We start from the raw sequence: 18,094 nt of genomic DNA on the forward strand, positions 1-18,094 counted from the left end.
TAAAAATCCTTCATTAGGAGAAAAGGGAACCCTCTTACACTGTTGGTGGGAATGTGAAATGGTGCAGCCACTCTGGAAAACTGTGTGGAGGTTCCTCAAGAGTTAAAAATAGACCTGCCCTATGACCCAGCAATTGCACTGCTGGGGATTTACCCCAAAGATACAGATGCAGTGAAATGCCGGGACACCTGCACCCCGATGTTTCTAGCAGCAATGTCCACAATAGCCAAACTGTGGAAGGAGCCTCGGTGTCCATCGAAAGATGAATGGATAAAGAATATGTGGTTTATGTATACAATGGAATATTACTCAGCCATTAGATATGACAAATACCCACCATTTGCTTCAATGTGGATGGAACTGGAGGGTATTATGCTGAGTGAAGTAAGTCAATCGGAGAAGGACAAACAGTGTACGTTCTCATTCATTTGGGGAATATAAATAATAGTGAAAGGGAATAGAGGGGAAGGGAGAAGAAATGGGTAGGAAATATCAGAAAGGGAGACAGAACGTGAAGACTCCTAACTCTGGGAAACGAACTAGGGGTGGTGGAAGGGGAGGAGGGCGGGGGGTGGGGGTGAATGGGTGATGGGCACTGGGTGTTATTCTATATGTTGGCAAATTGAACACCAATAAAAAATAAATTTATTATTTAAAAAACTACTTCATTAGGTAAATCCAATGCTACAAGTAGGAAAATTGCATCCAAATCAATGGGATCACTCTTCTCCAAACTTCTTTTTGCTACCATGTATCAGGTTGAGCCATATGAAAATACTATCATTTGACCATTTTTAACTTGTTTCAAATAGTTCAACTTAGTAGATAAAGCTTTTTTAGTATCTTAGTTTCAAGATATTGTATAATTAGTAATCATAGTTTTTTAAGAGAACCTTATTCTAATAGAGACCCTGCCCTCCATCGCTTTCTTCTAGAAGATGAATGCTATAACTGTTGGAAGATCAGTGTGGTACATGCCACGGTGAGCAGATATGTGGAATGGTAGAATGAAAAATTAAGAAAAAAATGATTTCTCTTACATTTTTAGGGATACTACAACAAAGCTTCCGAATACTTTCAGCAAGCTTTTGACACAACAGCAGAGCTAACAAACTTGCGTCAAATGGATGAGACGAAAGTTCATTATGGAATAGCAAAAGCTCATCAGATTATGCCGAGAGTTAACAATTACATCGAGTCTGCAGATCTCACTAGCCTTGACTTCCTGCTGTCCTGGAAGGAAAGTAGAAGCAACACTGCATGTGAACCAACTATTGGTAAGACTTTGGTTTTTGAAAACACTTCAGTTTTTGTGTCATTCTTAATGGCTCCATTGGTGATTTTGAGTTTATTGGTAATTTTAATTTTATCTATTCTTTACTACGTAAGTACTGGATGTGCCTTCATGCTATCTTGTACCTTTGATGATAAGGAAAGCAAAATGTGGTAATGATTAGTTAAACTTGACAAGTTTTTTTTTTTTTTCGGTTGTCTTAAATACTCAATATGCACTAATCAGTTGTAAGGAATGTGAGATAAGTTTGTGTTTTTCTAAAAATGTTCAGTGCTATACCTTATTGACAAGAACAAGTCACAGATGTCAATCAGTATTTAACGCAATTAGTATTGTACTCTTTACTGATGGAAGTAAATTTTCCTATATTTGAGCAATTCAAGTTAGAATATTAACTTAGAAAAATTTAATATTAATTCCTCTTAACTCCACTTCTTTTCTTGTGTACTTTTTCTTGTGACAATTAGTCAAAATAGTAAATTAAAAACAAATAACTAGAGGTGATGTGAGAGTCACCTTTATGTGTTAACTAGAACTAGGCTCCACTAGTCCTCAGTTAAGAACTTCAGAATAGGGACAGCTGAGTGGCTCAGCGGTTGTCTGCCTTCAGCTCAGGTCGTGATCCTGGGGTCCTGGGATCGAGTCCCACATCAGGCTCCCTGCATGGAGCCTGCTTCTCTCTCTGCCTGTGTCTCTGCCTCTCTCTGTGTGTCTCTATGAATAAATAAATAAAATCTTTAAAAACAAAAAAGAACTTCAGAATAGGATTTTTAAAATTTGTAACAGTATTGTTTATGACAGAACTTTGGGTTACATAATTGTTGGTAAGTCAAACTTAAAAAAAAATTTTAAGATTTTATTTATTTATTTATTGGAGAGAGAGAGAGCATGAAAGGGAGGGAGGGCAGAGGGAGAGGGAAGAGGGAGAAGCAGAGCTGAAACCAAGACTCAGAAGCTTATCCAATAGAGCCACCCAGGTGCTCCAGTAATTCAAACTTTTTAAAGCAAAATATTTTAGGGATGCTTTGGAATATCAAATGGAATCATAGGCAAAATTCTGTTATGGAAAGAAACATCTCCTGCTTGGAACTCTCTTTTCTCCCCACTTAGGTCATTTAGATGAAATAATAAGCTCGTTGGTATTTATTTTCTCCATAGAATAAATAGTAAATAACAGTCAGTTGGACAAAGGAATTTTATTGCTTCTTTTACATTAGTAGAATGCCACTTAGCACCGTCTGTCCTCTCATTATGTAATAAGTAAAGGTCTCATTCCAAATATATGTATCAGATAAATTCTTTAAAAAACAGATGGCTTGTTAAATTTCAATGTGCTCAAGTGCCCAACAAATATTTACAGGTAACTATTAACTAACCACTTTTAGATAATATTGTGGGGTTGGAGTTGGAAGTAAGTTGTGTCGTCATACATTTGAGAGCTTGTTCTGTAGTTTTGAGTTATCTTCCCTTGACTCCCTCATATTGTCTGCCCAGGAGTAAAAACAGAGGAAATATGATCCATCTATCTATTAGATTACTTCTTCTGATAAAAGGTTTGGTAGAGAATAAGTTGGGCTACTCACTTTTTCAGATTTACTTGAATCAGCCCTAGCCATCATCATAATAATCATGAAAAAAAATACTCAAAACTAGCTTCTCTGGTCAGAACCATGGGTCTGTTTGCTGCAATCCTGTTTGGGGCTTTTCAAAATTCTTTTTGTTTTTCTTTATAAAGCTAACTTTTTAAAAATTCTTTTTACATTTTATCCTCATTTTTGATAAGGGTGTTTTGGGTTTCACAGGGCTTAGGAGTAAAGCAAAAAAAAATGCATTTCAAAATATTATTCAGAGAGTAAAAACTCAGCTATTTATATGATGGGGAAGATTAAATTCTCTGAAATGCTATAAAAGTACACCCCTTCCTGAGTCATTTGACTGAGATTAGAAATCTATACATTGATGAGCTACATCGTTATAAAAGTGAAGGATAATAATCTTTCAGATTCAAATATAAATGAGAAGTTAATTCTTCTACTACCGACATGTTTAACATTTTTAGTGATAGTTGTTCTATTTGGAAATAAAGCCTATAGGACACTTGTTTACATAGACATATTTTAGTTCAAAATACAGTAAAATCTGCTTTTTAAATAGTTCAAATATCTTTCTTCAATCACACCTCTTATTATTCTTTGTTCTGCTTCAAAACCTTCATTGGATTCCTACTGCCTACAAATTATGTACGAGCTTCTCAAGGTTTTTTGACCACCTCCCTCCCTTCGTGCCCCAGATACACACCACATACATTATTATCACCTTACTTCCAACTCCAACCCCACCCAGAGACATCTTACTGGTCTTGCAAGGTCCTTCTCAAATGTTGAAATCCTCCCTGATCCCTGCCTTACTTGACTGTTGTCTCTTCTCTCTGTTCCCACATTGAGTGCCATTCATTTCTCTTCAAGTACTTTTCATTTGCCATATTTACATCTTATCATGGCCATTTCTGTAATTGCCTTATCTTCCCAGTGAGAGTACAAGTGTCTTGAAAACACATTCTGATTTTGGGTGTTTCCTACAAAAGAAGGCATAATGTCTAACATCTGCTAGGTACCAAGTAAATATTTGTTAAATTAAATAGAATTCATAATGAGTATGTATGTCCTAGCCATGAACGAGTTTGCACTAACCACTTTTTAAAACAGGATTCATAGTTCCACGCCTCCTTGGAAAAACAACAACCAAACAACTATGATCCAATACTGTTTTGATTACCATGTGGTTATCCCATGAATGCAGGACAACACCAAGTGTCATGTTGATAAAATGAAGAAATACAGAAATATTATTTGGAAATCTGAGCAGCTTTTAGGTTTTCAAATTTTGCCTTTCTTCTCTGAAGAGGCATCTTTAATCTTGCCATTGAGAGGTCCCATGTATTCAGAAAAAAGCAGATCAAAGATTTGAAAGATACATTATAAAAGCTGTGCAGTTATCTCCACCTCTGAGACTTACATCCTCCAAACAAATCATTAGCTCACAGAGCAGGCAATATTCTTTTAAGCAGAGGAACATGACCCCCTAAGGGAATAGAGCAGTGAGAGCACTCAGGTCTCTAGATAAAATAGAACAGTGATTCACCAGCAATCATCTCTCCTCTTTGTACCTTTCAGAGGGAACACAGCAAATATAGGAACCTTCTTACCATTCTAATACTCTCGGATGCAGCTGCAATGATTTCACATTCTTCCTTCCCTTTCTAATAGTAAAATAAGAGTAGCTTCTCCTCCCAAATTTAGGAATTTAGAAGGAATTCAAATTTATTGCAGTTCAATAAAATTATTCAAGCCTGAAGCAACAAAAATTGGTTGGCTCTGGAAGGATTAAGGGTCTATGAATTTCTGCTGATTTCTCCAGAAGGTAGTTTATTTTTCCTACTGAAACTACTATGTCTACAATCATGAAATGTATTTTTTTAATGAAAAGCTAATTCATCTTGCCTTGTGGAGATTATACACCCAGATGTGGAACAGTGACATAGAAGCAAAAGCTTTTCTTGTTCAATGTTAAAAGAAAAACTGTTAACTTAGAAATGTAATTACAGCCATTTCGATGCCAACATGGTTAATCACCTCATTGAAAATATCAGTAGCATGGTTTTAATGTACATTCTTATTTTAGTCAAATGTAAATTATATCAAAGAAACAGGATGCAAATCCTGAGTATGGGAATAGATGAATACCTAGCTAGTCAGTAAAGACACTGTTTTCTACAAAATGACATGTAAAGGTTTCCTTGAGTGTCAAAAATACCACTCTCATTTTACAAATCATTTAATATTCTTAAAAGAAAACAATCAAGACGATGAGTTTGTCTCTCAGGCCTTGGTTTATATTGATTTAATGTTGAGTCGTTGGTTTAATGTAGAGCCACGTTTTCCTACCCTGTTCTTTGCTTGTATTTTTTATTCATGAACTCAGCCCTTTTAATGAATGTGAAAAAGCCACATTCATGAGTGAGCCTCATGTTCTATTATACTTTGATCAGCTACTTCAGTTAAATAACCCTAACAATGAGGAGAAAGTTCTGGAATTAGCCAAAAAGTCAGCAAGCAGGTTTTATAGCATCTTATTGTACAGAACAAACCTCTGTCTCTAATAAAGTGTTCAAAAACATGACACATAAAAAGATGCTGATGAAAAATCTGACTGAATCAAAGCTCATCCTACTGGCATTTTGGGTAATTGAGGGAGGATGTTATGCAAGAGTCCAGCGACCTGGGTTCTAATACCATATTGAGCACTAATTAGCTTTGTGACTCTGGGCAAAGATTTCAATTCAAGTGTCTCTATCTGAGGTTCGAAATAGATCATTAATAAGATTTATCTGGAACTGCCAGTTCCTCAGTAGGAGCATCTCTAAATAAATACTTGTTTCTGTGGGTTTCCACAAAAGGGAATTTTATTATGGTTATTATTATTACTACTACTATTTTAATATATCAAACAGCTGAAAAATTCCAGGTATAAATATTTGATCTTTCTGCTAGAATTTTTAATAAAGGGATTGCTAGCTATCTGCTGTCATACACAGTTTTACCTGTCCCTGGTTGGCATTGTTGAAGTCGCTAAACCTAGAGCACTATTTCATCTGCAAACTTTCAATCCATCCTCCTGTTTTCAACCCTGTGTCATACTTCCCCTCAGCACTTCTTCAACCCCTACCTTTTCCTCACTGTTTTGGGGGCCTCCGATTCCTGAAGATGCCTGGTTATCTATTCATTACTACCCCTTCTTCATGCACATCTGTTTGAGTCTGTCTCTACCCTCCTCAATCTGGTATCACTCCTACAGCCTCCTTCTGTCTTCTGAAAATGAGATAAAATCTTCTTGAGCTTTTTTGAGTTTAATGGAATCATGAAATTATTGAGCTGTGTGGTACTAAAGAAATTACTTGCTCCACATTTTTTATTTCCAAATGTCCTCAGGTCCCGGAACATGCACTCATGCAACAATCCGAAAGACAAAATGGACATATAATCTAGTTTTCTAGAATTCTAGTTCAGGAATTCTCTCAAGATGTTGCATTTTTTTGCAACATTACTTTATATTTAGTGGTCATATCTAACATTTAAAAAGATTATGACTATTTAATTAAAGTCAGTATAAAAATAGTCATGGTGAAAAGGAACAAGAGGGGCTCTATTTCTGGCCAAGAGGTAGTAACAGGAAAAAGATTTACCCCCTTTCTTAAACAACTAAAAAAATAAACAAAATATATAAGACAAATGTTTGCAGAAATCAGACAACAGGCAGCGCAGGATAGTGATCCTTGAGAAAAATTATGAACAGTTAGAAGAAATCAATCAGATAAATCTGATTCACACCATATTGTGAATGACTGAAAGTGTTTTAACCTATTCAGAGCAATTAGGATTTTGTAAACATCAGAAGATTACCATTGCCAGAATTTAGGATATTTGTAATAGAGTGTATAATTGAAATCATTCAGGCAGTGTGGGGCAAAATAATTGTGGATAATGAGGCCAACACATGACCAGTCTTCTAAAGTCTGGGAACTCGCCCTAAATTCAACTTCTCCAAGCTATTCCTGACTTTCAAAGCTTCCCTTTGTTCAATATAAATCTGTACATTTTTTTAAAAGCTTATTAGAATTTTTAGATGACAGATCACTATCCCCTTAAAGAATCCAATGAAAGCTAAGGTCTCTCTCCTCTCTTCAGAAGAACCTACAATTATTGTATATGATTTCCAGAGTGTTCAGTAACCATTGCTCAAGGAGGTAGAAATTACAAGTGCTTACCAGTATCTGGTTCTTTACTCTTGTGAGCACATGGAAGACTGCATTTTTCATCTGGCGGCTAAGCAGGGCTCCATGAGTAGTCCTGGCCAATGGTCAAAAGATACTTCTCGGTGTAGGCATAGAAGAGCCTGCCTGAGATCCTACAGCTGATTTTTCTCCCTGCTGCAGTGATCATCGTGGAAGCATTATTAAAAATTATAGGGCAACAAGATTGGTGCAGTAAACCTCTACATGTGGAACATTTGTCCTGGAATGCCACTCAGACCTGCAGCAGACTTTGTGTGAACACAGAATAATCTTTTATTGTGGTGAACCACTGAGATTTTCAGAGTTGTTTGTTAGTACAGCTTAATTTAGCCTGCCCTAACTCTACAAGCTTCGGGATTCTCCATGACGGCCCCTGGATAGCAGCATTGGGAGCTCCAGGGGGAGAACTGAGATAGCTATTTCTCTGTATGACAGTTTATAAATTGTGTGTTTATAGGTTTTGAATCTGCTTGTGCCTTCTTTCTAAGGCAGAGATTCTTAAAAATCCTTTGTGTTTTACTTCCATTTCTAGTCACAGAAAACAAGTTTGATAAAACAAATGGGAGTGACACTTAAAATATATTCTTTATAGATTCTATGCTACTGTCAAAAAACTTAAGAAAGACGCATCTTCTCTGTTAATCTCATTTTAAATCATGATAGATTATCAAAGTACAATTCTAATAAATTTTAAGAAAGAGCTTCGAGAATTCAATGGCTTCTGTAACTGATAACAAAATAATTCCAAAGACAAAACATGCCAAAGAAGACAAAATCAATACTTGATTGTAGCCAAATTTTTAAATAAAAAGACTGCAGAGTGTGAGCCTGAATTTCAGATTTCTTCTTTTACATACAGTTCCCCCATCTTCATGTATTTTCTACAACACAAGTGACACATTTGCTTCCTTAGGTATCAGATTTTTTTTTTTTCAGAAAACTAATACTTACTTTATTGGGAAATAATAATGTAGCTCTAGATCCCTCGGGTTGAAAGATCTTTTTTTTTTTTTCCTTTTTCCTTTTTTTTTTCCCCCTTCTGAGAGCCTCCTTCTCTATCTGCTGCCTTGGTTCAATAAAAGAGAATTCTTGATTGCTCAAACAAAAACTATACTTCTTTTAGATTCTGCTCACAGTTCTTGGTAGCTGATGGTGTTACCAGTTTTAACTTTCCACAAGGTACGCTGAAATCACCACTTCCCAGAAAAATGTAACTGGGTTTTTCTAATCTGGTTTGTTTCAATTCCATCTTTAATTGCTAGTTTGAAAAGCTTATGAAAAGTTGTTTTTTTTTTTTTGGTTGGTTAAACAATAGCAAAACCAGAGTAAATGCCTGAGCTGTGCCAGTACAAGGCTAGGGTTTGAAGTTCTGAGAGAATCCCGTTGTCCCCTGTTTATATTTCTCTCATTCCCTGTGAGGGGTCTCACCCCTGCTTCCAGCTATGTCCTTTTACCTTTGGTCATGAATTCCAAATACTGTGCCAATTTAGGTAAACACTTCCTTACCATTGCTTGAATTTGGAGGCAAAAAAATCTTCTCAGATGTGTATTTAATCCTTGTGTAGTAAGGCTTTATTAGGACAATTCAGGTGATTCTTAATCCATACAATGTCTCCTGAAGAAAGTGACATTAATATTTAAAACATGAACATATTGAAGGAACAAATTTTCTTAGCTTCAGATTTTTTCCTAAGTTTCTCTGATTTGGAGTACTATGTGGGAATTTTTCTAATTACCTTTCACCTTTGTGTTCTCATTATTATGAAGTTTGATTTTTTTTTAAGCCACATCAATCAAAAATTATATCCATGGTCCCAGGATTCATTTTCCTTTAAATTCTTTTACTCTGCTCTCCCTATTTTTTTAACTCCCTGGACAAGAGTGAATGTTTTTATAGTCTAGGTTCTTTAGCATAATTAATAGGAAAAAAACATATTTTTCATTGCAAATATTCTTTCAGAAATTAGAAATTATTTATAATGCCTCTTTATGATGACTGACTTGACTAACGGTGCCTGGGTGTCTATTTCACTTCTCATGGGTGATGTTTGCCTCCCAGGGGATGGGTACAATGTGCTCAGTGTGGAAATATTGAGCAAGAATCTAATCAGAAGAAATGCTAGCATATTTCTTAATTTTAATGTCAGTTCATCCTGACCAGTGTCTTGACCTTCCTGAAATGAATCCTTGAAATACTGCAAATGTACGTGAACACATTTACTTTCTGAATCCTCTGAACTACTGTCACAATGAAATAAACATTAAAAGCACTGACCAATATTCACCATCTCCAAATCCTTTGTCACTCACTACAGGATATTCGGGTGTTTTCTTCCTTTCATTTTACTCTAATCTGCAATAAAAAAAAATCTGAGCAAATAGATGTTCTCTCATCCTGCCCTTAAGGTAATCAAAGTTGGACTTTATCAAACCAATAGGGAAAACTAAAGTTCACTTACTTAAGTGTGATGCCTCTAAGGGCTTGCATTTATTGACTTCTAAAATGGAATCAGGCACCCAAAATGAGAAAAAGATTGGTTAATGTTTGCCTTTAGTGAGATAAGTCTGATTTCTCTGTATTATGACTCTGTGTTCCATTGTACCAGCAGCTAATAAAGTGTAATTTGCACTCTTATCAAAGGAAATTTAGTTCAACACTTTCAGAGGTCTTCTAGTCTTGTTTATTAGATGAGCTCCTGAGAAGGGATACACAATTTTCCTCAAATCTCCACATTTTCAACCCAGATATTAACATGATAATGGGGGGGAAAAGCAGTGGAGAAGTAAGATGAAGCCTCAAAATCAGTAGTCAGGAAGAGGACTGGTGAAAAAAATGGGGAGACGAGATCAAATGGCCATTATAAAATTGGGGGGGTTAATATTTTTTACTGTTCAGATTTATTTGGCCCAAGTTTTTGCCATCACCCACTAACAGAACTATGAAAAGGAGGAAATCAGCTATACAATAGAAGCTATTATGTCCAACCTTCAGTTATTAAATAAAGTTAAAAAACAAAATTGATAAACATAAAACATTCATTGTGTCAACTACAATATGAGCGAAAGAAACATTTATTCTTAGAACTCTTAGGGACAGATGAACAGATTTATATTATGATTTGATCATAGGAAATCTTTCTAAAAATATGGATGTTCACATAACTCTATTAACTATACCTCATCTGAATGGATTCTCTTGCTTACTCACCTTCATCCAGGGCTTTATATTGTAATCTTATTTGGAGATTTATTTGATGAAATGTGAACATAGTATATTCCTTAGTAATTTGATTGGCAGGAAATAGAGAACAAAACACATGCACAGCTTTTTAATAATTTATAATTACTTACATGAATCTACTAAGTTTAGGCACACAATTATATGACTAATTATGTTGAAAATCCAAGTGGATGCTTAAATAGATGACCATGCCCTGAGGCCTTTCCAGTTGTTTCTGCTGTCTCATTTAACCATGCAAATGTTATTAAGCATTCCTGGCTAAAAATTTTCAAGCATGTGCAAGTGTAATTGCATAGATAATTATGCATAATACTGTCACTTTCTATATCTAACATAGGAATTTTCCTTTTAAAAAAACAGATCAGCTTTGTACTGGGTAGCTTTCTCTGTACATGCCAAGAAAAACATAATTTGTAAAAGATGGGTGGACCAAAATCTATTGCTCTTTCTTCAAAATCTTTCACTCTACTTTAGCACATTGATTTGAAGTAAGACAGAAAGATCAAGCCATATACTAAAATTAAAACAAAATTTAAATACCTATAAATGCAATGATGTATATTTACAAATAGATCTAGCTGAAGGGTATTTCAACAACTAGATAGACGTAAATATTTATACAAACTTGATAACAGGGATACCAAAGGGATCCGTATGTGGCAAATCATTCAGGTTTGTATGTTCTAAAGCCATGTTTATGTAACTGCAAAAAAAAAAAAAAAAAATGTCCAGAAAAAAAAGTTAAGTAGCACATACACGTGGGCAGGTTAATTTCTTGTCATGAGCACTCTCAAGGAGGTTTTAGAATCTGGGATCTGGGATCCTGCCTGACGCCACCCCTTGCTGGGTGGACCCTGCGCAGCGCAGCTCCCAGCTCCCCGTCTGCCTCCAAACCGAGCTGGGTGCGCGGGGTGGGTGGTGGTGGTGGGGTCCGGGTCGGGGCGGGGCGGGGGGGGGCGAGGGGGCCGCGGTAGGAGAAGGGAGTGGGGGGGGTAGAAGAGGGTGGGGCCTGGGGGTGAGGCCTGGGGAGGGGTAGGAGAAGGGGGGGCGGGGGCGGGGCCGGGGTTGGAGAAGGGGTGGGGCCGGGGCGGGGGCGGGGCCAGGGTGTAGGAGAAGGGGCGGGTCCTGGGGGGGTGGAGAAGAGGGTGGGGCCTGGGGGTGGGGCCTGGGGAGGGATAGGAGAAAGGGGTGGGGTGGGGCCGGGGTAGGAGAAGGGGGTGGGGCGGGGGCGGGGCCGGGGTAGAAGGGGGTGGGGCGGGGGCGGGGCCGGGGTAGGAGAAGGGGGCGGGGCCGGGGCCGGGTAGGAGGCGGGGCGAGGCGGGGTGGGGCGGGGCCGGGGTGTAGGAGAAGGGGCGGGGCGGGGCCTGGCTGGCGGGACCCCCGGGCCGCGGGGGCTGGGAGGTGAGTCGGAGCGGACTCCCAGGAGCCAGCCCCACCGGGAACAGGTTTCCACTTCAATGTAGAGAGAGTTTTTTGAACCCGGGAGGGGAGGTGTAGATGCTGGCTGGCAATCCCTAGAAGTAGCGCTAAGTGCTGTGAAATAAAAATAAAGCGGGTGAAGAGGCCAGACCGGGTTGGGGGGCGGGGGCCCGAAGGTTCCGGGAAGCCCCTCCGAAGAGGCTGGTTTGCAGAGAAACCTGTTTGAAAGGACGGAGCGAGCCTGGAGAAGGCATCCGGGGCCCGAGAAGGCCAGGGCGGTGGGAGAGAGGGACCCCCTGAGTTTCGAGCAGCAGCCAGTTAGGTTAGGCCTTTCGGGCCCTAGTGATGACTCGGGTCGCCCTTCTGGCTGTGATAGAAAATTCTCACTGAGGTCTGAGAACAGGACTCCGAGATCCTTCCTTTTCAGAAGGGTCACTTTGGCTGCCGTGCCAAAAACAGGTTGTAAAGCAGTGGCCTTTTTTGACTAAAACCTATAGTAAGATGTGTGGGTTTTTTTGTTTTTTGGTTTTTGGGGTTTTTTTGCCTTGTGACAATAGAATACATATTTGAATCGAGAGTTCCACGAAACAATACCTATGTCGTGTGGAGCTCTTCGGTATTTCTCTGTTGTAGTCTAGCTGAGTCTATTTCACGTTTTAATGATTTTCAAAGCAATTATAAGTAGAAGGTCATTAGGAGGAAAAAATGACATGGAAGTGAAGATTGTTCTATTTGTTGCACTTCCTATTATGATGCAAGTATTTTAAAATACCCTGTGGAAAATTAAACTTTGCAAAAAGCCCTAGGCACTTTCTCAAGCGTGCAACTCAAGGACCTTTGTATCAAAATGTCCTGATAGGTGGTGGGAGGAGTTGTTAGGCCTCACCACAGACTTAAGAATCTCCATTGCAGGGGCTTGACAATCTGCTTTTGACAAGCTCGCTTGGTGATTCTTAATGTGTGAGAACTGCTCTAAAGTTTTTCAGCTTTTAAAGTGATGATAATGCCAGCTTAGTTTTTTTGCATGAATATGTGATACTTCACTCATGTATGTAAGCTCGCTGAGTGGATCTTCAGATGACATTTCTCAGCAAAATTATACATTCACATATGAAATATGAAAAGCACTTTAAACCAGGACATCTATTCCTTTCACAGTCTTTAGGTCTTTATTTTGAAAACAAGTGGAAGTTCTGGAACTCATCCTCCCTGCCAATTGTTATTTGTCACTTCATAGCATTTATCAGAAATAATCATCTTTTTCTCTACCGTTCCTTTCTCCCTCTAAATGTTTCGATAACTTCACATCCCCCAAAAGCTTTGCTACCCGTGTTGAAATGTTAAATAGCATGTATTCACAACCCTACAATCCTAAGTGGGATATAACAGCATCATTTTTCACTAGGTTTGCACATCACTGATTTTCACTAAACATCATCCTCCACTGTGGCATGGGTGGAATTTCTCATCATGTCCTTTGTTTTGATGCACTCTGGATACAACAGGTTAGGTGACATCTCTTTAAAGAAGGTTTTCAAAGTATCATTAAAGTGTGTGGAAGATTTTCCTTTACTCAGTTTTTTTTTTTTTAATTTTTATTTATTTATGATAGTCACAGAGAGAGAGAGAGAGAGAGAGAGGCAGAGACACAGGCAGAGGGAGAAGTAGGCTCCATGCACCGGGAGCCCGACATGGGATTCGATCCCAGGTCTCCAGGATCGCGCCCTGGGCCAAAGGCAGGCGCCAAACCGCTGCACCACCCAGGGATCCCCCCTTTACTCAGTTCTAAAGTGAAATTGGAAACCCGCTAAGCAGCCGTGTTACGGACCATACACGTGCAGAATCAGAATCAGGCTTCGGCCCGGCACAGCTGATGTTTGTACAGAATTGGGCTTAAGATGTCATAAAGTCACTTTGTAAAGTGTTTTCCATTTCTGCATTTGCTTTTGCTGTGGCTGGAACAATGCTCCCCACATCAGTGGTATCACCGTAGCAGAGCCTGTCACCCCAACATTATCCTCACCCCTTAGCCAAAGTGAGCTATCCTGACTCCTATGTCTATATGTCAAAGGAATCGTCTCCCACTGATGCAGCTTCCAAAACAAAAAAAGGGACAGAATTCTCCCGTGTTCCGGAGGAAAGATGGGGTTAAAGTGGACTGTATTTCAGAAAGTGTTCGGCTGACTTGCCACGTGGGGAGAGACTGCAGTCCTAGCTAATGACTGGAAGGTGCGGAATCCTCAGGTCTCTCAGGTGGTTTCAGCCGATCAGTTTCAACAGAATGATGAAAAGGTTGAGATAAAATAAACTGACAGTTGCTACTCATCGTAGGCAGCAAGCTGTACCCAGGCAGCTGAGACCCTGGGAGCCCTCTTTTTAAACAAAGGCTTTCACTGCAGTGAGCAATGAACTCCAAATAAAAAAAAAAAAATGGGGGCAGATTGGCAGCTGGTGACCGACAGGAGGAGGGAAAGGAGGGAAACTGGGAAACACAGCAATTGTTGGCTAATTAGAAGCCATTCCCACCTACTTAATACCAACCCATTAAGCAGAAAACACTTTTCATCTTTCTCTCCTGCTACACATGACATTATACTCCAATCAATACCCTCCCACTGGCTGCCTCAGTGCCCACAAATGAATATACTGCAAGTTTAAGAATGCAGTAATTGATTTGGGACAGTGAAACTGCAGCTTTCACAGTATATTTTCTGAAGATACTAATGCAGTGTTTGTGATGCTTATATAAAATAATTACATCTATAAACTGACAGCTGTCAAAAATTGAAAAACATAAGAGAAAACCTAAGCATGGTAGGTGTGTTTGAGTCTTAATAGCAAACAATCATGTAAATCACTACCCCCCTCCTCTTTTGGGAGAACAACTCAAATATTTGGCTTAATAAATTCACTGTCACTACCACTACCACTATTTTAACCCTCTACACCACACACACACACACACACACACACACACACAATTTATAAGATGACATGTGGGAAGTGTAATAGGTGTACATAAAATTATCTTGTGTTATGTTTGAGAATGATTTTAATAGAATTATTTCATTGGTCCCACTTTTAAGCTTATGAGAATTTATCTTAACAACTCAACTCCTGGAAATTCACCCCAACACAGTAGATAATTTTCATGTACCATTACCTTCATATTATTTTGAATAATTTTCTATCTTCTCTTTACAGGGGAGTTTGATGACTCTCAGAAACAGATCCTATCTTAAATAATATTTACATAAAAACATTTTCCCTGTTTTAGTTATGTGACTTTTATAGTTTTTTTCCCCCTGAACCTAAATATCAGCTCCTAAATTCTATACATATTTTCTCACCCACATTAAGTCACTTCCTTCAATTCCTATACACTATTTCTGGGACATTGATGATGATGTTAGCCAAATAGTTACAGATGTTATAGTAGGAGGTAATAGAGAGGAAAACAGATTGTTCCTCTATGCTATGTCAAAATAAAGGAACAAATAGGATTTCAGAAACTGAGGTTTAAATTCATTTTACTAAAGGTGGTGATATGAGACTGCCTTGGAATTTCTGAATAGGAACTTCAGTAGGGAGAACTTATTAGAAATTAAGCTGGTCCAAAGAGCAGAGCATGGTGCTATGGTTTTCTGTGTGCATAAAACAAATGAGGTAAGATCCAAATTATGCTTCTATTAGGTATAAGTAAAATGGATTAAGCTTTGCAATTTATTGAAATGTGTTATTTTAAAGCATATATTTCAAACACAGCTTTGATTACCAAAGTGTTTCCTGGTACTGCCAGACTTTTATAGAACAGACAATGAACACCCCTGTATTATACCTTACACATACCCTTAGGGTGAGAGGGGACTTCTAAAGATAGCACATTGGAGGAAGAGGAAGAAAGAGAGGGAGAGTCTTCTTGCTTTAAAATACTGACCTAATTCCAAAACACAGTCCCACTCATCAGTTTTATTTCTCAGAAGAATTGCAGCTACTGATATCAAGCTTTATAAGTAATTAGTAGGAACATACTTTCAGTCTCTTCAGCCTATCAAATTTACTATTTCAATTGAAAGTATGTGTGTATTGTCATATCAACCATTGGTAAAATAGAAATAATATCAAAAGTATTAATAAGACTTTAAGATCTTTAAGGTATATTAACAGCAATGTGAATAGAAATTAGCAAGTCTTTTATTGGTAAACTGTAGTTTTGATTTTGAAATCTATAGTTTAAGAAGCATGTGAAAGCATTGAGAGTGATCTATCCAATTATAATGAAGAAGAATTAGTTGGAAAATGTGACACATAATTAAAGGTTGAGACTAATTTGGACAGTGGGGAAAGATTCTCTAATTATTTAATAACTGTCTTCAAGAGAACCCTGGGTGGCTCAGTGGTTGAGCATCTGCCTTTGGCTCAGGGCGTGACCCCGGGGTCCTGGAATGAGTCCTGCACCAGACTCCCCACAGGGAGCCTGCTTCTCCTCCTATGTCTCTACCTCTCTGTCTCTCATGAATAAATAAATAAAATCTTAAAAAAAAATAACTGTCTTCAAGCAGATGGCATTAAGGAAAGGATACTTTAAAGAGTGCCCTCCATAGTCTCAGAGGACAAAACAGAAGAAAATGGATTTACTATTCGAGAGTAGCAGAAATACCTCACTTAACTGTCAGGCAAACTTTGGTGACTTGAACAAACCAAACATTTACTTTGCTGCTGTTGCTTGAGGCTATTGCAGGCTACTCTACAGAAGAGTATTTTACCTCTCAATAAGTGTATTAAAAACAAGGCCACATGTTATAAACAGACACAATGAAAACATCAGTAAACAACAATAGCTGAAAATAAAAAGATTCACACACATACACAAAGCCATTCATATAAGCACTCAGCAGTCTGGGGCCACTTTATATGGGAACAAGAGATCTTACAAACTCAATGACCTTTAACTGTATCATATAATTTTTCTATTGCTGACCCTCAACCACCAAGAAAAGATTAAATTACATTCATTTTTAGTCTGTTTAGAAATGCAGAGGAATTTTAAGGAAATTTTCCTTTGTAGAACTCTAGTGATATAAAAGACTCCCAAGATTTCTAGTTCAGTCTCCATATTTGCTTTAAAATAACATATTTGAATCAACTTGTAAAGCTCTGGACCAGGTCTGATATCTAATCAGTTCAGTCTCAAGTGAAGAAACTTTAATTTATAGGAAGTGAAATGTCCAGGCCAGACAGAGTAAGTGGCAGGGTCAGAACTGAAATGCATATCTACAATGAGCACATCTCACCCGCCTTCCATTTTACTGTATTGCCTGTAACCATTCCACCATTTTTTATTTTGTTTTTAGTTTTGGTACCTGAGAGGAGTAAATTTAAGTTGCCTAAAAAGTCTACCCTCTACCGTCTAGAAAGATGTTGGAAAAATGAGCAGATGCTATATTCGATCACAAATTTAAGCTACTTTGTTAATTTTTCAATCTACTTCACGAGTCTTTAGGTAGCATAGGAATAGAAATGAGTCTAAGTGGCTAGTTAAAAATACCATTTGATAGTGGGGTCCAGGGTTAATTGCTCTTATACTTTCATTAATCTATGGATCCTATTTTTCCCTTTTTATCTTGAAAGAATAATTAAGATGTTTGTAAAATATGTCATGCTGTACCCTAAAACAAATGGTATTATTTACCACAAATAGAAAAGACAACTATCAGAGACATTACTATGATACTAAAAATAAGAAGCTGCCCCTTACACTTTAGGGAGGAAGCAGTTAGTGCTCTATCTTCACTTGGTTTTCAGCAGCTTTCTCAGCTGAGAAACACCAAAAATATCACAAACAGTTGAAACCATCAACTCTACTAATGCACCTTTTAAACGACTACCTTTTCCCAGAACAGATAGTGAGGTTATGTGAAGGCATAGCCGATTATTTTGGTTTTACATTTTGCAATGAAACCTCTTCCTATGGTGCCTCAAAGAAAAGTATTAATGGGTGAGTGTTTGTCTTCTTCCTTCCTCCTCCTCATACCTGCTCAGTTTCGCTCCCCCTTTTCCTCCTCCAAACCAAAGGAAAAAGATTTTCTTTGACTGAGGGAAAGGCTAAGACATTTTACATAGAGGCTAAGTCTCTTCTATGTAAAAGAATGAAGAAAGTGAATGGGGAAAGAGACTAAGATGCTGAGCCAGAGAGAGAAGTTGGTGTGACAGAGTAATGGGGCAATGTGGAAAGAGTAAAGGAACAGTGCAAGAAAGGAAGTGGGAGACAGTGTTGTGGTATGTTGGA

General features: G+C 38.2%; 1 protein-coding gene across 1 annotated transcript in view; it reads left to right on the forward strand.

Annotated features, from left to right (window-relative positions):
* The window catches only part of TTC29 (tetratricopeptide repeat domain 29), a 168,545-nt gene extending 153,498 nt beyond the window's left edge, over positions 1-15,047 (forward strand). The window contains exons 11-12 of the mRNA XM_041737971.1: positions 1,049-1,277; positions 15,010-15,047. Coding sequence (XP_041593905.1) covers positions 1,049-1,277; positions 15,010-15,047 — 267 coding nt within the window. The remainder of the gene's footprint in view (positions 1-1,048; positions 1,278-15,009) is intronic.
* Positions 15,048-18,094: the final 3,047 nt, after the last annotated feature.

This window comes from Vulpes lagopus, chromosome 23 (genome assembly GCF_018345385.1).
Source record: "Vulpes lagopus strain Blue_001 chromosome 23, ASM1834538v1, whole genome shotgun sequence".
Lineage (NCBI taxonomy): Eukaryota > Metazoa > Chordata > Mammalia > Carnivora > Canidae > Vulpes > Vulpes lagopus.